This window comes from Pelophylax lessonae (genome assembly GCF_965119305.1).
Source record: "Pelophylax lessonae genome assembly, chromosome: 1".
Taxonomy (NCBI): Eukaryota; Metazoa; Chordata; class Amphibia; order Anura; family Ranidae; genus Pelophylax; species Pelophylax lessonae.
Window position 1 is genome coordinate 319,538,559 of NC_138768.1, and position 24,010 is coordinate 319,562,568.

Here is a 24,010-nt window from a genome sequence, read left to right on the forward strand (position 1 = left end):
GAAGGTGTCTCCTCTAGCTCCTCCCCCATCATGTTTCCATCCCCCCAGCGCTGATGGCTAAACTAAACTGGCCGGGCAACTGCAGAGAGGCCTGGGTGAGTGGCTCGGGCTCAAAGAGCAGCCCAGCTACTTTGGGCCCCGCAATGACTTGTGGCCCCAGCCCACTGGGCAAGTGCCTGGTGTGCCCTATGGCCAGTCCAGGCCTGGTTTCTGTCATCAATTTCAAAATGACCTTATTTTTTTTCTTAAAATGGTACATTTTCCCAGTTTAAACATTTGATATGCTTTCTCTTTTCTGTTGTGAAAAAAATCTTAGTTTATGAGATTTGCAGATCATTGCATTCTGTTTTTATGTAGATTTTACACAACTTCTTTGGAATTGGGATTTTATACCAAGATCATCGCTTCTCCCTGGAAGTCAACTTGCCCACTAAAAACAACACCTAAAGCCTGGTCAACGGGTTGTTAACAGTTCCAAGCATCTAACTCCTGGACCTCTTTTACCCTTTTGTGGAACAATCCTATGCTGCAACATTTGAATGTTATTCTGTACACCGTTGTTTGTACTATGAATCTGGTATTTATGTATTTGGCCAGTCTAGGCAGGCAAACTCCATACCTTTAACTCCCTGAAAGCAGGGCCGGTGCTAGACTATTCTGCGCCCTAGGCAAGGCCAGCTACTTGCCCCTCTCCATAAATAAAAAAAAAACTTCAAGATGTCCCTATTCTCGCAGCACACTCCATGCATTCCCCATACTCCCCCCTATACTTGCATCACTTGCAGTGCCCCCATTAATGCAGAGTGACCAGTGCCCCCATTAATGCAGAGTGACCAGTGCCCCCATTAATACAGAGTGACCAGTGCCCCTATCCAATGCAGAGTGGCCAGTGCCCCCATTAATGCAGAGTGACCAGTGTGCCCCCATTAATGCAGAGTGACCAGTGTGCCCCCATCCAATGCAGAGTGACCAGTGCCCCCATCCAATGCAGAGTGACCAGTGCCCCCATCCAATGCAGAGTGACCAGTGCCCCCATCCAATGCAGAGTGATCAGTGCCCCCATCCAATGCAGAGTGACCAGTGCCCCCATCCAATGCAGAGTGACCAGTGCCCCCATCCATGCAGAGTGACCAGTGCCCCCATCCAATGCAGATTGAACAGTGCCCCCATCCAATGCAGATTGACCAGTGCCCCCATCTAGTGCAGAGTGATCAGTGCCCCCATCCAATGCAGAGTGATCAGTGCCCCCATCCAATGCAGAGTGATCAGTGCCCCCATCCAATGCAGAGTGATCAGTGCCCCCATCCAATGCAGAGCGACCAGTGCCCCCATCCAATGCAGAGTGACCAGTGCCCCCATCCAATGCGGAGTGACCAGTGCCCCCATCCAATGCGGAGTGACCAGTGCCCCCATCCAATGCGGAGTGACCAGTGCCCCCATCCAATGCAGAGTGACCACTGCCCCCATCCAATGCAGAGGGGATTAGAGTGCCGCATGATTACAAAAAGCCAAGCTCTGCTTACCCGGCGGGGAGGCGGTCATACGAAGTCCCGCCTCCTGGACCGGCTCCTATGATAGACGTCACCAGTGTTCTGTCTATCATAGGTAGGAGTAAGCAGAAGAACTTGGCTTTTTGTAATCAGACGGGGCTCTAATCCCCATCTCCCCCCCCTTCCCCTCCGGAGGCAGCCCAAGCGGGAACTATGGCGCCCCCCTACTCCAGTTCACTGTGCACTGTGGACGTCTGGTCACCCTAGGGTGGCTGCCAGGCTAGTAGGGAAACCAGCGGCTGTGGCTGCGCCCCCTAAGCAGCAGTGCGCCCTAGGCGGCTGCCTAGTTCGCCTAGTGGGAGCACCGGCCCTGCCTGAAAGAGGAATTCTGACTCTCCAATCAAAGTTTTTGTTGCTCCCTCTAAGTTAAGCATTGGGTTTTATCTCAATTCCCACTCCCATCTTCTGTCCAACAACACCCCTTTGAAACCATTTTGGGAACACACAGCCTCCAAAAAGCTCTCCCTTCTGTCTATATCCTACACGCAACATATCGTAGCTCCAAGACTACCAGTTTGCTCAACAAGCTAAAACGTGAAATACCTACTCTGTCTGAGGAGAACTGGGAAGATGGACCGGTATAATACACTACACTGATGATCTCTGACAAAGACTAATTTGTCCAGCTTAAATTTCTTCCTAGAATATATTACACTACCCAAACATTGCACCAAATTAACCCAACCCTTTCACCCATTTGTAACAAATTTCAGTTTGAAGCTGGAACCTTTTACCATATAGTGTGGAGTTGTCCCCATGTCCTCGACTATTGGCTTCAGGTGACAACTAAATTAGCAGCAGTGTCAGGCTTACCTCTGGCATTGGACCCACTTGTACTTCTACTGGGTATTCAAGACAGTCTTGCCATGCAAAAGTATGCTAAACTCTTCAGTTTCTATTAATCCTACTATGCTAGACGGGACATACTCCTTTTGTGCAACCAACTTCCCCCCAGCCTCGTTTTTGGTGATCAGTGTTTGGCTATTTAAAATGTGCTCCCAATGTACTAACTAACATATGTCAGTAGAGGCTGCCATGTTAATATGACAAAGTATGGTCTACATGGTCACAATGCGCTTGAACCTAAAGGCCCCCCTGTCCTTATCCTGACTTTTTCTCTTCCCCCCTCCATATATCCCATTTCCTTTTCTCTCTTTTCCCCATCCCTTCTCAAAAACCCCAGTGCTCCCACAGCAAGACACCAATGATCCTTTAGCTATTAACAATAAACCACTGTTGTAAATCTGTCATTGGCAATACCTACCTCTGTAAATAACAGTACTGTGACACAAATACAGTAAATGCTGCATCTAAGATGTAGTGATGTTTTTGTTGTTATAAATGTTATCTCTGGAAACGTTAAAAAAAAATTTCCTGGAAAAGGCTAGGAGTAAGCGGGTGCTGTAGCAACTACCAACTAGAGACATTATAAGTCAAAGTATATATCGCCATTACACCATGGATCTTCAAGATAACATCCAAACATTTATTTATATGATCATATCACATCAATAAAGTACAGCATTTTAGGGCAGCGCAGGACTCCTTTTGTCAAGCATTTGATGATGACCCCCCTCACGAAGACCCCTTATTTATCACATGCCTGACAAAGGGGTCCTGCATGACCCTGAAACGTTGCACCTTATCGCTGTGATGTGATCATCTTAATACATGTTTGGATGTTATCTTGAAGATCCATGGTGTGCTGGAGATGTATTCTTTAAATGTCTAATTCAGAGGCTGGTGCACTCAAGGCCAGCCAGCCATGACCCTCCCCTAGTCTCCAATGCAGATTGCCCTTTCTCCGGCTGTGGAGGGTTGCTAGAACTGCCAGCACCCTAGTAACCAATTAAATTATTTCCCGACTCCCAGCATTTACAGGAGGACTAGACTTCCTCCATCCAGCCCTGGTCTGCCACCCAGCTTCCACCCTGCTGCCTTACCACCTGAAAGATAAGGGGGGATTCTGCTGGGCACACATGGATGTAAGGGGAGATTCTGCTGGGCACACATGGGTGTAAGAGAGGACTCTGCTGAGCGCTCCTGGATGAAAGGGGGCTGTGTTTAGTGCTCCTGGGTGTAAGAGGGGACCCCACTAGGCACTTCTGGATGTAAGGGGAGCTTATTCATTAATTTAAATGTTAATACATTCATTTATAAAACTTTTTTTGTAAAGTTTTTGTCTCCTCAACTATTACAGCACCACAAGTCCCAGCATGCATGTACGCTATCTACAGGTGAATATACCAGCGATATGGGAATTTAAAATTCCAGTACTCGTCTTAGTTGTCTCCTGTCCTTTGCAGTGAAGCAGTTAATCCTGTCTCACCTCTTCCTTTTTTTTACTGTAAACAGTTTACCATCTCTGTCTTCTCAGTCACCCCCCCCCCCCCCATCTTACTTCTCCTTATTTTTCTTCTTTCAATTCTATTTTCTTTGCTGTCTCCTTTTTTTTTTTTTTTTTTTATTGCATCTTTAATTAGTTTGTTTGCTCTAATGCTTCCTCTACATAATTAGCTGTGTTTCAGTTTCTGGCTAAAGGAGTCATTTAAAGTCTTCATATACTTTTTAGTACTTTTGTCTTTTATTTTGTCTCTCTTCCCTTTACTTCATCTGGGCTTCTCTTCATTTGTCTGGCTGTTCCTCTTCCCGCCCGCCCTCTCCCTCTCTCTTGTTTAGAATATTCTTATTTAGATATTCCAACATGTGGTACAATTTAGTCCCTCAGAGGTTTGGCAGGCGAGCGTTGCCGTGGTGACGGTGATTTCGGCTGGCGTAGTTTGGGTTGGGGGGGTGTAATTAGGTACACATGTCCCTGAACTTCTGGATAACTTTATAGGGCTGAGGGGGAGGGATCCTATGAGCCACAGAGTGTCTGTGAGGAAAGATTTCTGCCTGCCGTAAAGGTCAATGAACATTCAATGTCAGCTTAAAAGCACATTTCCCCCCACAAGTTCTTTTTCAATGCTCACCCCTCTATCATTCAGTACACCTCTTTAGCACCAAACCTCTAACACTGTTCTTCACCACACCCAAAGTTTCAGATTATAAAAAATCTTCCAGAATTCCTTCACATATGATTGTACTTTGGAATTCCTTAATGCTTTATTTGTACAGATTGTTCTGAACCTGCTCGTACTTCATCATCATTCTAGGCCTGGTGTTGATGTACACTATGCACACACCTGCACAAAAAGACACATACACATTAGGGTATAGTAATATAAAAAAACATCAATCATGCAGTTCCATTACAGAATATGAACCAAGGCCCTCTTACAGTGATAACGCAGAACTTAACTCCCAAAAGGATGTTAGCTCCATTTTAACACCCACCCCCCTTCCCTGTGCTAAATAGCAGATTTGTTTTGTACCTATTTTTTCACCCACCCTCCAAGGCCTAGGCAAGAATAACATATCTCTGGGCCTATAGGCAGCCTCTTGAGATACTTAAATGACATCTCCCATGAGGCTGCCGGATCTGCACACAAAGCAGTGGTGGAGTGGGCCAGAGGGCATGCCCAAGCATCATCAGTAGCTGACTGTGTTTACCTGGAAGAGGCAGCCCACTGAAGAGGACCAAGATGGCACTGCGTGACCTGGTGTATGTCAGCGGATTGCAGCAGGACAATCCTGGATTCGCTCTGTGGGTGAGTATGTATTTTGAGGAGAACCCAGAAATACAGGTAAGAAAGGGGAATAAAAACATGTTGGGGTGGGGAGTTGAGTAGCACTTTAGAAACACCCCAATAATTTTACCCACTATGAACATAAAGGTATAAATACACCAGAATGATGCTTCCATTATTGCAATCATGGGGAAAGAGAGAAACAAATCTTAAATCAGGGTAAGAGCTGCACCCCCAGGGACCTCAAACTTAGTTGCAGTCTCAATATCTTCAACTGCTAAACCTACCATATGTGAAAACCCTCTGCTTTTTACTCAGTAATTTTGGCAGTTCTATAAGGGCCCATGTCAATAGCATTAGTTTGAGATCATTTAAAATTAATTTGTATTCATTTGTATTCAAATGCATTTGAGTTGCAGTTGGCCTCCTTCTGACTTGCATTTGACCTGCTTCAAGCAGGTTTTGTATACCCAACGGCTTATAGGGGAATGCAAAACCCGCATTAAGCCAACAAAAGTCCAGGCACAGACCCTAAGCCTGCCAGATTTCTAGGTTCTGCTGTCGGAGCTCCAACCCAATGACTGGTATGGGGACGTGATGATAAGGAAGAGGAGAGAGACAGTAGAAGGCACCTCCTTTTGTGCAATGAGAGAATTTGTGTGACTAGTGGGAGAAGGACTCTTGAATGGAAAGTGTGCCTGGAGTAATCGGTGGTGAAGGCAGACTGGGCTGCGTTGGTTGCCCCCTGTCATTTTTGCCTGTGTATTTCACTCACGGCCTGTTTGTTGCCTGTGTTTTGCAGTCCCTTTAAATGAACTGTTTTACCCAGTACAGTACCAAGTTTTAAACATGCAAACTGGTACCTAGAGCAGTTTGTACCAGGCTTAAATACTGACAGCAGCGTGCATTAAAAACTGGGGTAAGCCAGATAAAGCTGTTTTGATTTCTTGGCTAAAGTCCAGCCTAATCTAGGACTTTGCTCTGCAGTCAAACTGTCCTTGGCCTGCCCATTTTATTCAATACATTTTGAATGAAATAGGATCAGCATCACGTTATTACCTGGGGTGGTCTGCACGCAAATGCAACCTACCTGGGAATGCCCACTCATATGGGAGACCAGAAGTCAGAAGTTGAAGCCAGACGTTGATACAGAATAGGTAGTGTAGTATCAAAAACATAAGTCAACTGGGAGTAGGCAGCATGGAAAAGAGAGGTAGAAAGAATGAAACAGGACGTATATATAGAAATTTTGGACTAATGAGTCAAGATGTATTAAGTAATCAGTGTAAGCCAAAAAGGGGCACATTTTGTCTATCTACAAAACTAGTTAAGTTGGAGGGTGCAGAATTGATAAAGACTTATATTAGGGGAAGAGACAGCTTTGAAGGAAGAAATGTGGATGAAATTGGAGGAAGAAGTGTGATTAGTAGGAAGATTGGTGCATAATACAGGTATATAGAAAAAAATGTGCTAGAATGAACACTGTATAGAGTCTCTCTAGTCTAGTGAGTAATCATAAAAGGAAATTTTGAAACCCCTTATTATAAATCATATCCAGTTACTGGAGCACTAGGTTTGATTTACTACAGAAGAAGAGATTGTTCACTTACAAAAAACAAGGAATGCTCACTTCAATCATTCAATCACATAGAAATAAATGTTTTGTTTTTTTAAATTCTCTGGCTCATGACTGAATTATAATAAATGCAAACATACCTTATTTACTAAGCTACGTGAGACTTTGTTTTTCTAATTTAATATAGTCTCTGCTGTTTGAGTAAATATGTCCATATAAAGATGATACATGACCTCAATAATTATATTGGTATAAAATATAAGGAGTACATTGCTATGGGGTATTATCATGATAAATGTCATAGATAGATGGTTAGATATATGGGATCCCTTTTGGGAAGTGAACCTACAGCTATATATAGAAAAAAACCTCTAAGATGACTACAAAATGTGGGTTCCTATCATGGAATGTTAGGGGTCTAGGGACCCCCCAGAAGAGATCCCAGGTAATTACAAATATATTACAAACTAAAGCACAAATTATATGCCTGCAAGAGGCACATATGGTCCCAGATACAACAAACCAATTGTGTAAACCCTGGATCCAATGGTCAATACACTCGAGCTATTCAACATATGCAAGGGGGGTTTCATTGCTTGTCCATAGGTCGGTACCATGGAAGTGCTTTCATAAAAAGGTAGACCCTGAAGGGCAATATGTATTTGTACGAGCTCAAGTGTATGATATACCATTTGTTATTTTAGGTATATATAATCCACCACCTGCTACATTAAGTGTAATTAAAGAAGCTATGCTATTTGCAAGTTTATACCCAGAGGCATTAGTGCTATGCCTGGGAGACTTTAATCTTCTGTGGGACCCGCTGGTGGACAGGCATAGACCACCCCTAAAAAGAACTCGAAAACCACTTATGTTTCGTGAGTTGGGGGAAGAATTTGGATGGAGAGATTTGTGGCGAATGCTTAATCCCCAGACAAGGGCTTAGTCCTGGGCCATCCCAGGAAGGGGATGTCTGTCAAGAATAGATCTGGCGCTGGGAAATTATAAAATTATTTCTAGGGTTGTCTCTGTTGAATATTTGATTAGAGGAGTGTCTGATCACTCACCACTCCTGGTAAATATAGCAATAGGAATTGAGGGAATGAAGCAAAACTGGAAAGATGATACATAAAAGAAAGCTCCTTGGTTAGCTAATACTTTAGAGACCCACTGACTTTCTACTACAGTTTGTGTCCAAAGCAGCCTACTAATCATTATTCTATCTACATCTCATGCTTCGTTCGTGGTATGGTCACTTGGAAGGTTGCTCTTTATATTTTTGGTTATTGGGAAGAATTCCCCCTTACAGATAGCTAAAAAGATCAATGTTGTCAGTGAATACTCATCCAAGAGGCAGAAATTGTTCATTGTTTAAGGAACCCCTAGCCAGCTCTGAAGGAACTTCAGGGTTCCACAGAACCCTGGTTAAGAAAGGTTAGTGTAAAGTATTGGATCACCAAGGAGCTTACTGACTTCTAACTACACTTCCCAAGGCTAGTTACTAACAATCTCAATTTTATAGAAGACATGTGGTAAAAACTCTTGCCCATTGAACTCCAGGTGCCGACCAAATAGAGCCCAACCATGCCTACTGAAATCAGCAGGAAAGCAAGAAGTCCTACACCAATCATATCAAATGACATCTAACTTTATTAAAGTTGGAGAAAGAACAATTCATCCTTGCCTAGGATTGTCCCTCTCTATCAATAGAGTGGTGGTCCTTGGTTAGCTAATACATTAGAGACCCAGTAACGACTTTCTACTACAGTTTGTGTCCAAAGCAGCCTACTAATTATTGTAGCAATATTTCCAGGCATTGAGCCTGAATTAGGTCTGCCATTGTTACCCTTAACACTTCCAACACATTTAAGTTGAATATCCAAGTTTGAGATTGAAGACAATGACAATTCCGGTATTTTTGGTTTGTTTTGTTTATTTTGTAATGGGGATGGGAGAAGAGAATAAGTGGTGTTTAACTGGGACACTTGATAGAAAAATGCCTGTTTGCGCTGTTTTGACGCCAGCTGAATGCCGACCAACGCTTCCTGGCGCTTAGAGATACTGTTTTGCTGAACTGTGCTAGAACTTCGACTTTAACACTCTGGTTAACTCCGAAGATCCAGGACTGTACTGACACTTGACTCTTGACACTCTGTTTAGCTCAAAAGTCCGGTGAACAGCTCCCACCAGCCCTTCACTGACTGAGGTAGCTCCTTGTAACTGCTTGTGCTGCTGCAACTCTCAACACTGTACACTGCACACTGCACGCTGTACACTTAACTCTTCAGGGCCCAACCTGGTGCCCCGTTACACTTCAGGGTCCTCTCACTAGGCACCCCCTCTGACACTTCAGAGTCCTCTAACTAGGCACCCCCTCTGACACTTCAGGGTCCTCTCACTAGGCACCCCCTCTGACACTTCAGGGTCCTCTCACTAGGCACCCCCTTTACTGCTAGCTAGCTCCTGGATCCCAGGGACCTTCACCGGAGTGGTCCCCTTTAAGCTGGGCAGACCCCCTAGGGGTAGTTCACAGTACTCATGAACTTGGAATGCTTGCCTGGAACTGAACCCCTCTTTCTCCTCTGGTCCTCGGCACACCAGATCCTCTCTGCAGCTCAGCTCAGCTCCCTCTCTCTCTGGATTCTCAGGCAAGCCACCCGAGACACCCGATCCTTCTGACAGGAGGAGAGACAGCCGTACTCTCCCTCCTGGGACTCTGCTTCCCGCCAAAGATGCTGTGTCATGCGCTCCCCTCAAACTTATACCCACTCCCAGAATCCTCTGCGGCAGAATCTGCCTTCTGGGGTAGATACAGGCCTGAATGTGCCTCTGATTGGGTTTCCTCCACTACCCAATGAGAATCCTCTCATGGAGCCAGTGGGAGAGACTCCCCTCTCAGCAGCCACACCTGGGAGACATGACAGCCCAGCTGAAAATCATGGGCCTGCTGTTAGGCAGCCAAGGCCCACTATGCTTTTACCTAGCACCTACCTTGTAGGGTGCTACATTATTATTCTATCTACATCTCATGCTTCGTTAGTGGTATGGTCACTTGGAAGGTTGCTCTTTATATTTTTGGTTATTGGGAAGAATTCCCCCTTACAGATAGCTAAATAGATCAATGTTGTCAGTGAATACTCATCCAAGAGGCAGAAATTGTTCATTGCTCAAGGAACCCCTAGCCAGCTCTGAAGGAACTTCAGGGTTTTTACAGAACCCTGGTTAAGAAAGGTTAGTGTAAAGTATTGGATCACCAAGGCGCTTTCTGACTTCTTACTACACTTCCCAAGCCTAGTTACTAGTAACAATCTCAATTTCATAGAAGACATGTGGTAAAAACTCTTGCCCATTGAACTCCAGGTGCCGACCAAATGGAGCCCAACCATGCCTACTGAAATCAGCAGGAAAACAAGAAGTCGTACACCAATTATAATCAAATGACATCTAACTTTATTAAAGTTGGACAAAGAACAACGCTTCCCTGCCTAGGATTGTCCCTCTCTATCGATAGAGAGGTGGTCCTAGGCAGGGCTCCAGCATGCTCTGTCCATCTTTAATAAACTCGGATGTGATCTGACATCAAGTGTGTGACTTCCTGCTTTTCTGCCAATTTCAATTTCATAGCTGAGTTTTTCTAACATAAATAGTGTGATTTAATCAACAGTAGATGCTTTTCGGCATTTTATGTGTTGTGTGGGCAGATTTGCCAGGAAAAAAAAATAGATTTGTTATGCTGACAGTTAATGCCCAGAATATCTAAAGGTTTTTTCAGTAATTCATAAAGCACTATATTTTTGTAAGTTAAGAGCCCCGTTTTGAATCACTCATGTAACATGTGTCACAGGTTGTAATTAATGGCTTATCATCCATCAAACCACATCCCTAGATCATTAAGCCAAAACGTGTTTCTCATCCACACACCCAAACAGCGAGCATATATCTAAATATATCTTTTGTTTCCTTTATATTACTGACGTACACATTGAAATCAAATTTCATGTGTCAATATTCTTGAGATTTAAAAAAGTATACAGGTTTCCACAGTTGTTTCTCCACCAGTATAAAAATAATTTCCACAATGTGTCTACCTTCTGTTCCCTAAAAAGATAAATAATATTATTCCTCCAGGCCTATAAATCTTTGGATTGATGATACAATTTTGGAAATGTACTGTATATAAGTAAATGGTGTCAAAGCTGGCAATTTACACTTCTGTTTATTTTGCAACATCAGCATGATTTTATAAAGTAAAAACTAATTGTCTCAGACTAAACTCTCTCCATATGAGAGATGCTCTTTTACCATATGATCACTCTGTTCAGCACAAGAAAATAGGCAGTAAATACATTTCTTATTTAATTAGTGTTACAAAAACCCTGTTGATTGGTATGTCCGGCTAAAAGCATATTTTATGTAAAATGAAAAAGGTGTAATTTATTATCCCTGGATTTACCTGGTTCTAAACAGTTTAGAATACTAATAGAAGTAAAGTTTATGCCTGAACAAAACAACATTCAGTACTAGTCTGCATATTTCCCATGTTTTATCTCTTTAACCACTTAAGCCCCGGAAGATTTTACCCCCTTCCTGACCAGGGCCTATTTGGGATTTGGCACTGCGTGGTCGTGCAACGCTGTACCCAAATGAAATTGAAGTCCTTTTTTTCCCACAAACAGAGCTTTCTTTTGGTGGTATTTGATCACCTGTGCAATTTTTGATCAAGCGCTATAAACAAAAAAAGAGCGACAAGTTTGCAAAAATAACAATATTTTTCACATTTTTTTATATGAAATTCCCCCAAAAAAATGTAAAAATCAAAATTTTTTAACATTTTAGGCCAATTTGTTTTCTGCTACATATGTTTGGTAAAAAAAAAAATCACAAAAAGCGTATTTTGATTGGTTTGCGCAAAAGTTATTGCGTTTACTATCTAAGGTAAAGATTTTTGTCATTTTTATTGTTTTTTTTTTTAACGAGTAATGGCGGCGATCTGTGATTTTTTTTGCGGGACTGCGACATTTCGGTGGACAGATCGGACCCTTGACTGACATTTTTGACACTTTTGGGGGTACCAGTGACATTACTACAGTAATCAGTGCTATACATATGCACTGTTACTGTAAAAATGACACTTGGAGGGAAGGTGTTAACTTTATTGGAGAGGGAGGGGTTAAGTGTGTCCCTAGGGGCGTGCTTCTAACTGTGATTGGATGTGGCTGTGTGTGTAACAGCAGAGATCAATGGTCCTACATAGCAGGACTGTATGATCTGTGCTGTTACACAGGGGAGAAAGACAGGCGGCTTTGTTTACATTAGCCACCTGCCTTTCTCCCGCTGTATCCGATGATCGCGAGTGACCGGTGGACATTGGGTCCGCTGGTCACACGCGCTCGCCCCCTGGCGGCGCGCGCTCGCCCCCTATTGGCTCACAGGCTAGTGACGTACCGGTACGTCACTTTGCCTGTGAGGGGCTGACCGCTGCCGTATATAGTCGTGCGGCGGTCGGCAAGTGGTTAAAGATTCTTCAAGTACAGAAAATTCCTGTTGATCCTTCTATAAACCCAATGAGTTTTCAGCTACATGTTTGAGCTGGCAACACAGTGCTTCTGCTGCAATGAAACCCCAAGCAGGGGTATCAGCCCTGCCAGAGCTATTTGTTGTTGGACTACAGAACACCTCCCAAGGGGTGTTTTCTGAATGCAGTGGGCCTGTTTGCAAGATAAGTTAGGCCCATCCTGTGTCAAGGCTCATTTTAATCAATAAACAATGTTTCAGTGTTATTAATACCCATAAGAGTAATCTGCCTGGTCTCACAGTTAAAAAGTCAAAACAGTGTGATGAAATATGAGCATGACTAGGATATTGAAAGACCTGAGGCACCATGGGATGGAAAATAGAAGCAAGTTTGAATGATGGGTTTGACAAGATTAAGCATAACAGCGGAAGTGGCATAAAGGAGGAAGAATAAACAGAACTTGTGACTATTTGCTGTAAACAGTGCACACTCATGCTTGCAGTCATTGTACCCACAAAATGATGCAAACAGTGGTGAAGTGAGAAATGCCCCAGCATCAGTATTAAGAAACTATGTCTGTGCGTTGCTATCAATGGAAGAATGCGTCAGTGGTATCCAGAGATGTATAGTAACTAAGTAGAACTACTTCACTACTATACTTAAGTACCGAAAGGCGGTATCTGTACTTTCCTAGAGTTGAATTTTTTCTCCTACTTCCACTTTTACTTCACTACATTTTTGCAATGATTTCAATACTTCTACTCCGATATTTTTTTTTGTGCTGCATAGTTACTCGTTACAATTATAAAAATTACCACTGCCAGAACAGTAGATGGCAGGTTTCATGAAGCTCAAAACGTGTATTATCAGCGCATACGAAAATAAAAGCTACTGTATGTATAAATAAAAGCTGCATTTGAAATAATAAAAAACAATATGATGTTCAAACTTTTGACTTCTTTCTTTAATAACTACATAACACAGTACTTGTACTTTTACTTTCAGTACTTGAGTAGCAAAATTTAAAAAAAAACTACTTGCAATACTTAAGTACAAAAAATGTTGAATACTTTAGTACTTCTACTCAAGTCACTTTTTGATCGAGCACTTCCACTTCTACTCAAGTCACTTTTTGATCGAGCACTTCCACTTCTACTCAAGTCACTTTTTGATTGAGCACTTGTACTTTTACTCAAGTATGGGTTTCGAGTACTTTATACAACTCTGGTGGTATCACTGGAAGGGATAAATGCCCCTGCGTCAGTGGTATCACTGGAAGGGATAAATGCCCCTGCGTCAGTGGTATCACTGGAAGGGATAAATGCCCCTGCATCAGTGGTATCACTGGAAGGGATAAATGCCCCTGCATCAGTGGTATCACTGGAAGGGATAAATGCCACTGTGTCAGTGGTATCACTGGAAGGGATAAATGCCCCTGCGTCAGTGGTATCACTGGAAGGGATAAATGCCCCTGCATCAGTGGTATCACTGGAAGGGATAAATGCCCCTGCATCAGTGGTATCACTGGAAGGGATAAATGCCCCTGCGTCAGTGGTATCAATGGAAGGAAAAAATGCCCCTGCGTCAGTGGTATCACTGGAAGGGATAAATGCCCCTGCGTCAGTGGTATCACTAGAAGGGATAAATGCCCCTGTGTCAGTGGTATCACTGGAAGGGATAAATGCCACTGCGTCAGTGGTATCACTGGAAGGGATAAATGCCCCTGCCTCAGTGGTATCAATGGAAGGAAAAAATGCCCCTGCGTCAGTGGTATCACTGGAAGGGATAAATGCCCCTGCGTCAGTGGTATCACTAGAAGGGATAAATGCCCCTGCGTCAGTGGGAGGAAAAAAAGCAATACAAAGTGAGGTGGCAGTTGCTGTAGGAGACCATCAGTATAGAGTAGGGCAGAGGCAGCAGTTGATGGTGGAGGCAGGTAGTACAGAGGTGGGCAGTTGCTGTTGGGGACAGGCAGTATAGAGGGGCAGTTGATGGTGGAGAAAGGCAGCATAGAGGATGGCAGATGATGTTACAGACAGACAGTTCAAAAGAGACAGTTGATGATTGGGACTGGCACTACAGAATGCGGCTGCTCTCTATCTCTCATAGCTCTGGTTCAGGTTGTCTGGGGGCAATGCTAAAATCCCCAGCTGCAGTTCCACCAATAACATTGCAGCTTTCTCTCATTTTCTAGTTCTTTTGTAAGGACTGAGAAGAGATCTGGTGTGGCAGGCACTAAACCTAGTGGTCCCTGGCCAAAAGTGGATTGAGCTGCTGCAGCTTTTCCGTGACAGGCACAACTGCAGCTCAACAGTCAAGATGGTATCCGTGCGTGCACTGAGTCAGTGCACAGTGGGCCCCATCCACCTTAGGGCCTTTGTAACCTGCACACATTGCACACATGCAGGATATGCCACTGCACCTCACCCTTATTTTACTGAAAGGAGGAGTGGGGGGAGTTTTTATGTAGTCCAAGAGAAGATAACTGGGGAGGGCTGACAATACTGCAGAGACAATGTTGTTAACTCCAATAGGAAATTAGGAGCTCACCGACGTTCTGGCAGATCAGCAGCTATTTTCCTGTACTTGCAGCAGCTTAAAGGGATAAAACATGTCGAAATGTGCATTTACTGCATAGATACACTGAATATGTTTTTTCTTTTATTCTGCCCAGGCATACACTTACAATAATACCAATAAGTCCAATATATACTGTATATATACAGTATACAGTGCTCAGCATAAATGAGTACAACCCTTTTAAAAGTAAGATTTTAATCAATATCTCAAAGAAAACACAAATTTCTAAATTTTGAAAAAACTGCGTTTTATAGAACATTTGTTTAGCTCATTACATGAAAGTAAGGTTAATAATATAACTTAGATTACAAAATCTTCGGTTTTCCTCAACTTAGTCGATGCAAAAATGAATACACTCCACAACAAAAACTTCTCCATCTAGTATTTTGTATGACCTCCATGACTTGTAAGGACAGCACCAAGACGTCTAGGCATTGAATGAACAATTTGGCAACATATTGCAACATCTATTGTTTTCGATTCTTCAAGAACAACCTCTTTTAGAGCCTGGATGCTGGATGGAGAGTGATGGTCAACTTGTCTCTGCAGAATTCTCCATAGGCGTTTTTTTTTTTTTGGGGTTCAGATCAGGAGACATACTTAGCCACTAAATCACTTTCACCCTGTTCTACTTCAGAAATTCAACAGTGACCTTAGATGTGTGTTTTGGATCACTGGTATGTTGGAAAAGTGCATGATGACCAAGGGCACAGAGTGATGGTAGCATCTTCTCTTTCATTGTAGAGCAGTACATCCATGGGCATCCGCAGGTAGGGGCAAGGGGGGGCAAATGCCCCCCCCCCCCTGGAATCTCAACTTCCCCTTTCAAGTGGTTGTTAAGCCACATTATACCATCCTGTCTGGTCTGTTTAATAATCCTGTGTGCCCGTGTCTTTGTGTCTGTGTGTTTTAAAAAAATAAGTTGTTCTTTACCAGTTTCCAGAGGGCCGAGCGCCGCTCACGTGACCCATCGGCTCTCTCCTCTCCCTGTCTAACAGCTGCCTGCAGCCGGTGGGGCCGTGGATTCCTCACTGATGTCAGTCGGGAGGGGAGGAGTAGAGGAGAAGTAGAGGAGGCGGGTCACGTGAGTGGCAAGTGGTGCTCTGAAAACTTATAAAGAATGGCTTATTTTTTATAAAACACAGACACAGGGGCACACAGGATTATTAAACAAACTGTAGACAGGATATGAAACCTTAAATAAAAATACAGCAGCAGGGGGGGGAGGGCACTGAAACAGGAGCAGACAGGCAGGGTGAGAGAGGGGAGAGAGAACAGAGGAGAACAGGAGGGCTGCGGGTGACAAAGGCACATAAACAGTGTAAGGGCTCAGAAGCCATGGTATACCGTGGTCAGTTTACAGAGGGGAGGACATAGCCAGGCAGGATCAGCCAGGTATTTTAGCTAATAGAAGGGGCCAAATTACACAGCAAAGCACTGTGCTGTATACCATGCTTTAACCTCCCTGGCGGTATGATTCTTCTGGATTTTAGGTGCTGAAAGCGGTACCATTATTTTGCATGTAATTCTTGTGAATGAGCAGCCCAAACCAACTGTATACATTTATTATATATATATATATATATATATATATATATATATATATATATATATATATATATATATATACATATATTATGTATACATATATATATATATATATATAATATATAATATGTATACAGTTTGTGCGCGGTGACATGTATGCGACAGGCGGCGCCATTTTTAAAGCTTAAACTCGTCGGAGCTGCCAGGGAATTTTTTTTTTTTTCCATGACTCGAGTATAAGCCGAGGGGGATGTTTTCAGCACAAAAAATGTGCTGAAAAACTCGGCTTATACCCGAGTATATACGGTATATATATATATATATATATATATATATATATATACACACACACACACACACAAAATTGTCAAAGCTATTGGGACGCCTGCTTTTACACGCACATTAACTTTAATGTCATCCCAGTCTTAGTCCATAGGGTTCAATATTGAATATTGAGTTGGGCCACCCTTTGCAGCTAAAACAGCTTCAACTCTTCTGGGAAGGTTGTCCCCAAGGTTTAAGAGCGTGTCTATGAAAATATTTGACCATTCTTCCAGAAGTGCATTTGTGAGGTCAGACACTGATGTTGGAGGAATAGCCCTTGCTCACAGTCTCTGCTCTAATTCATCCCAAAGGTGTTTATCAGGATGAGGTCAGGACTTTGTGCAGGTCAGTCAAGTTCGTCCACCCCAAACTCGCTCATCCATGTCTTTATGGACCTAGATTTGTGCACTGGTCCAAATCATTTGGTGCAGGGAGGATTATGCTGTGGGGTTGTTTTTCAGGGCTTGGGCTTGGTAGGGGTTGGAACTTTAAGGCGTCTCAATGTTTCTCAATGTTGCTCTCAAATTTGTTGGAACAGTTTGGGGACGGCCCCTTCCTGTTCCAACATGGCTGCGCACCAGTGCACAAAGCAAGGTCCATAAAGACATGGATGAGCGAGTTTGGGGTGGAGGAACTTGAGTCTGTTAAAGGCAGGTAAACCCAGGGACACCTTCAAGTTTTAAATATAAATAAATAATCAATTTGTTCCTCATAATCCCATGATTTCATGGGATTATATCAATTACTTTTAAAACCATAAAGTATCACACTGTATTGCAGTTTGGAGAACCCTCTGCTATACAAGCTAAAACTCTCAGCATTCAATAAACGCTGCACGAATTCCTGCACTTGTCAGTACTATGTATGCATAGGGTTGCCACCTCATCCCTTTAGTCCATGATCACATGAGGCTGATACAATGCACATAAGGCAGCAAGTGAGTTTAATTACCACCTTAACCAGCCTCAGAACCTGTGTAATTAATGTGTGTCCTGGTTTAATGCTCTGTTCACATCTAGGCGTTTTTGGGCGATTCTCTGCTCTAAGCCTCAGCTCTAAAAACGCCCAACAACTCCAACTCCAAAGACATGCTGGTAGGGTAATTGGATCCTGTATAAGATAACAAAAAAAAAAATAATTGGCCCTACTGTGTATGTATGTGAGTTAGGGACCTTAGATTGTAAGCTCTATGAGGGCAGGGACTGATGCGAATGTACAATGTATATGTAAAGCGCTGCGTAAATTGACAGCGCTTTATAAGTACCTGAAATAATAATAATAATAATAAGACAAATCCCATTATTTCAATGGACCTTGTTCACAAGCTTCAAGAGCTTCTTTTTTGGTAGATTATACTGTAGGTGTTTTTATTTCTTTTCATTGGTCACTTGTCAACCTAAACACGGCTGCCCAGAAACGCCTGTAAAACGCCTGAAAAATGCCTGTAAAAATAGCAATGCTTAGATGTGAACGTAGCCTTGTGGCAACCCTATGTATACATCTTTTATTGCATTCCCTCCAATCAGTTACAGAAGCCAGGGGCGTAACTACAGGGGTTGCAGGGGTTGCGATTGCTACCGGGCCCCATGCTCCAGGGGGCCCAGTAGCAAACCAGTGGGTGAACTTCCAGGATTGCAAAAGTCACACTTGCGACCGGGCCCTGGCATTGCACCACTGTGGGGAGGCCCAAAGATTGCAGGAAGGGGGCCCACTGCAGAACTTGTGAAAGGATCCTGCTGCGGGACCGTAATAAAAGGCCATGCAACGAGAGTAAAGAGCCCCAGGATTAGTGGGAAGAGCCCTGGGCTTGAAGGGAAGGGCCCCGGCCAGGGATCTGGGGGGGCCCTTCATGGTTTCTTGCATCGGGGCCCTGAAGGCTCTAGTTACGCCTCTGACAGAAGCTTTTTAAAAACTGACTTTTCTGTCTAGTGTGATCTAATCATCTTTTCCTATCTCTCAGGGTTGGAAGGAAAAAATACAGTTTATTTGCTATTCTGGTACAGGAACAAAATGATTACAAGATAAGAGTCATTTCAGATTAGATAGCGTTGTCCCTAAAGCTGGCCATAAATGGCTCAAAATCTGAGACATGGATGGCCCTGAATGTACACCCCAGTTCAACAAATAGTCAATTTAAAAATCAGTTCAGCTGGGTGGAAAATGATCAGCTTAACAGTGACTGCATCCTATCAATTGCAGTTATTGTTTTGCAGCTCCACTGTATACAGGCAACCAGCACTGGAAATTCATCCCTTGGTGCAGTTTAGCATGGATGGGGGGAATTGATTGATCTTCTCTGTGTATGGATAGCATGACTTCCTCTGCCGTCAACTTGAGATATATGTTGTTCTTATGTTTCCATAAAATTAGGCTTAACAGGCTATTTTTGGTTTCTTGTGAAAGAATTGTAAATCACAGTTTATAAATCACAGTTTATATAGAACACAGACTCCTTTGTAGTGCTCCATATAATAGTAGCCTTCAGGATTGAAAAGAACAAGATATGCCAATGTTTCAGTAATAAAATGTTTAAGGTGTCTGAAAATGTTTCTGTTTATTCTGAAATTATGACAAAGGGAGTTATTAAAAGTGGTACCCTAGCAAAAAAAAGAAAGAAAAATGTAGGAAAGGATTTTGTTATATTTATTGTCCTGATTTCCCCTCACTTCTTTCCCCAGTATCTACCTGGACACTGCTTTTAAGCCAGCCATAGATATTTCCATAGGTGGTCCTGCCGAACCAGCTGGAATTTCAACCATGTATGGACATGTATTGAAATTTCAATCATGCATGGATCGATCAACTTGGTTAGGCCCGGACTGGCTGATATTACACGCGATTATCGCTAGTGGCTGTTATAGCCGCTAGAAATAATCACTGTGTTCTCCTGGCGGGGCTGCTTCCCTGCCCCCTTCCAGGAGACTACAATGGCTCGGTGTGTGGGATTCTCCTATCAACACTATAAGTGTTGATGGGGGAATCAAGCAAATCTCTTTCCTGCAACCCGTGGTTAGTCTACGCTATTCAGAGTACATTTTCAATGATAATTTAGTATAGGGGCTGACAACAGTGACACTAGCTACCTAGTAAAATTTCTGTACCAATTTTTGGATAGTGAGGAAAAAGGGTTTTTAAGAGCAATGCCCTGGAGGCCAGTGGGGCAGACAGTGATGGTAATATCCCCAACAGTGCCATAGGCCACAAGCTTAAAGCGGTTAAGTCTGTACTTTGTGAATAGTCCTGCAGTGTTATGGGACCTGTGGTTTGTCCCAGAAGACTGCTGCTTTTTGCAGAAATGCATTTCTTTTTTTTAACCACTTTACCACCGGAGGATTTTGCTGTCTTATGTCCAGGCCACTTTTTGCGATTCGGCACTGTGCGACTTTAACTGACAATTGCGCGGTCGTACGACGCCGTACCCAAACGAAATGTACGTCCTTTTTTTCCCACAAACAGAGCTTTCTTTTGGTGGTATTTGATCACCTGTGCGATTTTTACTTTTTGCGCTATAAACAAAAAAAGAGCGTAAATTTTGAAAAAATAACAATATTTTTCAAATTTTTTATATGAAATTCCCCCCCAAAAAAATGTAAAAATCTAATTTTTTTTACATTTTTGGCCAATTTGTTTTCTGCTACCTATGTTTGGTAAAACAAATCACAATAAGCGTATTTTGATTGGTCTGCGCAAAAGTTATTGCGTTTACTAACTAAGGGAAAGATTTCTGTCATTTTTGGTGTTTTTTTTTAACGAGTAATGGCGGCGATCTGCGATTTGTTTTGCGGGACTGCGACATTGTGGCAGACAGATCGGACCCTTGACTGACATTTTTGACACTTTTGGGGGTACTAGTGACATTACTACAGTAATCAGTGCTATACATATGCACTGTTACTGTAAAAATTACACTGGCAGGGAAGGGGTTAATTTTATTGTAGAGGGAGGGGTTAATGTATGCCTGGTGCTTACTAACGTGTGTGGGGGGAGGTGACTGAGTGACACAGGGATAGATCGCAGGTTCAGCTATGTCTGTCACTTAGGAGATCCGCCCGCTTTGTTGACGATCGGGGAAGAGCGGCGGTGATCACCGCCGCTCCTCCCCTGGCCCGACTCCCGCTGTGACTGAACACAGCGGGAGCGAGCCTCCGGCGGCGCGCGCGCCGCCCACAATGGGAGGAGTCCAGCGACGTAGGTCTACGTCGCTGGACGGGAACGAGCCACTTTGCCGCAGTACGGTCAACGTGACCGGTCGGCAAGTGGTTAACATGGGTTCCTATGGAACACGTTCACATCAATGCATTCTTGTGCCTTTGCGTTTTTGGAAAGGGTCGGGGACTTTCTTCCTGCAAAATGCAGCGTTTTGCATGTGATAGACTTCAATATACTAGCATTCAAAATGCAACAAATTGCATTTTTATTGTGTCTTTGCACTTTTAAATCTGCCCAACAATGAATTTTCCACAAAGAAAAAAAAAAGCATAAAAAGAGCAAAACACAAATCACGGCAAAAAAACTTGGAAAGCACAGCATAAAGCACTACAGAAATGCTCAAAAGCAACATGCATAGGTGGGAATCTAGCCTTAGAAAAGCTTATGTGTGCTTGGCTTTATTATACAGTATACACTACAGTATATCTTACAAATACTTTCCAATATGTAAGAAATAACCAGTCCCAAGAAAACCACATGGATCATATAAAGATTAGACCAAAATGTTTGCATTTTTAGTGAAATGTTTTCTTATCTGTACACTTCTGTGTTATTCGGCACTCTAACATTCTATTTTTGCCCAATCACTGCAGATCTGGAATCTGATGATCCTATATGCAAAGATGTGACCACAGACACATTGACTCTAAATCCACCTCCTAGCAGTGTCACTGGAGGAGCAGGTAATGGAATGGGTTGTATAACAAGAGCAGGCATGCATTCACCTCCTCCAAGACGTGCCTCAGAAAATGATCTAAATGGGACATTTATCAGCCAACCATCCCGATTCATTCCTCTTGGTGGATCACGTTTCCTTGAATGTCCAAGTATACGCATTACAAGTGATTCGCCTTCAAACAGTGATGGAGAACAAGAAGAGTCAAGTAGGAATGATATTTGGGATGAGAGACCTCACCGTGACCAGTTGTTCCTCCCACCAGATCCATTTGGTTATAGGGACTCCTTTCTAAGTCCCAGTCCAGCAAGCAGCCATTCTTCATGGAGTTTTCTTTCTTCTGAGGCTTCTTCTTGTGATTCTCTTGGACAAATGTGTGAAGAAGTTGAAAGAGAGCTTAATGAAGCAGCCTCACGATTCACACTTGCTTCTCCACTGGGCTCTCCAAGGGGGTCACCAAAACCTTGGGGTGGTCACAATGATGAATTTTGGCCAGCCGGTCCTATTTCAGGTGCTCCTCCTTCATCCCGTGAAGAGTTGCTTTCACCCTACCATTCTGGGCAGGTTTCAAGACCTACATCTCCCTGTGGTAAAAGAAGGTATTCAAATTCAAATGATGAAGGTGTTCGCCAAACCAGTTCCCCTTCTCCATCCCATTCTCGCCGAGGAAGCTTAGGGGATGAGAACCTCTCAACAGAAACAGAAGTTTCCCCCAAGCCCACTGAACATAACCAACAAACAACATTAACCTCTCTGGAGCGAGGCGATAACATTCCACAAAAGGCCAGAAGAACCTCAGCAGAGCAGACAGTGGCCCCTGTTAGGTCCGAGGAGTCCGCAAGCTCTGGTAAAGCCTTTTCTTCAGGCTCATCTGTATGTGCAAATGATGAAAGTTCCGCAATGTTTACTCAAAACAGAAAAGATAATGTGGGAATGGATTATCTAGCCGTGCCTTCAGCCTTGGCCTGGTCCAAAGCAAGAGTTGGAGGACAAAGTCCAGTATTCAGGTAATGGCTAAATACATCTTTTTTTTCTGTGTTTAGTTAATGAAAATGTCTGTACTGTATTTAAATGTAAATGTACATCATATCATCATGTATACAAAAAAAGATGATAAACTGGCACTTTACATTGTTAAAAGAAAGAAATAACCTAAAAAATGTCTTAAAATAAATGTGTTTGTTAGGTTTAGGGTGCTGGTGTGTTAAAGCCAGAGCCTACATTATTTTTTCTTTTTTTTGTTTCTAGTTTTAAATATACCAGAGGAGGTTAGAGCCTCTGCCAGATGCCTATTATTGCATGTGTTCCCCATGAGAAAAATTCACTGTGGCTATTTGCCATTGTGATCCTTGTCGCTGGAAAGAAATGAGGGGACATCCAAATAAGTCCAAAAGAGTAAGTGGGGTTACCTTCCTTTTTCTTTTAGATTTTCTTTCACTTTCTGTTACATCTCTGGTACAGGAAGTGAAACCTCTCTAATGGGGACACAGTCAGCAGTAAAAAAAAAAAAAAAAAAACTGATAGGGCAGGCATCACTAAATGGCAGACCGTGGTCCCAATCTAAACCGGGTCAATGTCCTATCCCAACCACCTCAGACTTGCCATTTAGTTGTAGTTCTGTCCAGAACCATCACCACCACTGCTGTCATTTTTGTTCCCACAAAACCAACAGCGGGAGGCGGGACAGCTCTGGATGGAAGGCGGGCTGCCCAAGTTAGCAAGCAGGTGATTAGTTGCTAGGATGTAAGGCGGTCCTAACAACCAATCTCCAGCTTGCAGCTCCCGCCTTCTAGCTGGACCTGCTGTGCCTCTCGTCCTTCTCCCTATCTGTGTAAGGTAGGACAGGAAGAAGGGGTGATGTGATGGGGGGCTGAGGACAGATTAGGGGGGAGCTCAGGCCCCCTTACTACGCTGAGAACCATAATGAGGGGAAGGAGGCTCAGGACAGTAATGGGGGACTGAGAACAGTAAAAGGGGGAGTCAGGATATTAATGGGGAGGATTGAGGACAGTAATTGGGGGGCTCAGGACAGTAATGGGGGGCCAAGGATTAAAGCGGAGTTCCACCCAAAAGTGGAACTTCTGCTCATCTGCTTCTTCCCCCTTTGGTGCCACATTTGGCATCTTTCAGGGGGTGAGGGGGGGGAACGGGTACCTGTTTTTGAAAGGTACCCTTCCCAACTTCCGGGAAACAGCGCCGCGGCACCACCCCTTGGAAATTCCGTCCCCCTTCTCCTTCCCCCACCGCCGAGCCAATGAAGATGCACAGCCTGCTTCAAGCATGCACAGTAGGGAACTGGCTGTGAAGCCGAAAGGCTTTATTGCTGGTTTCACTTACAGTGAATGGCAGCGGCAGCACCCAGCAGCCATTTCAAAAATCGGCTGGGGTGCTGACATTGCGGGC

General features: G+C 43.4%; 1 protein-coding gene across 1 annotated transcript in view; it reads left to right on the plus strand.

The window, feature by feature from the left end:
• The window catches only part of NFATC4 (nuclear factor of activated T cells 4), a 117,314-nt gene that overhangs the window by 42,216 nt on the left and 51,088 nt on the right, over positions 1–24,010 (plus strand). Inside the window, exon 2 of the mRNA XM_082260518.1 lies at positions 21,525–22,614. Within this exon, the coding sequence (XP_082116644.1) occupies positions 21,525–22,614 (1,090 nt within the window). The remainder of the gene's footprint in view (positions 1–21,524; positions 22,615–24,010) is intronic.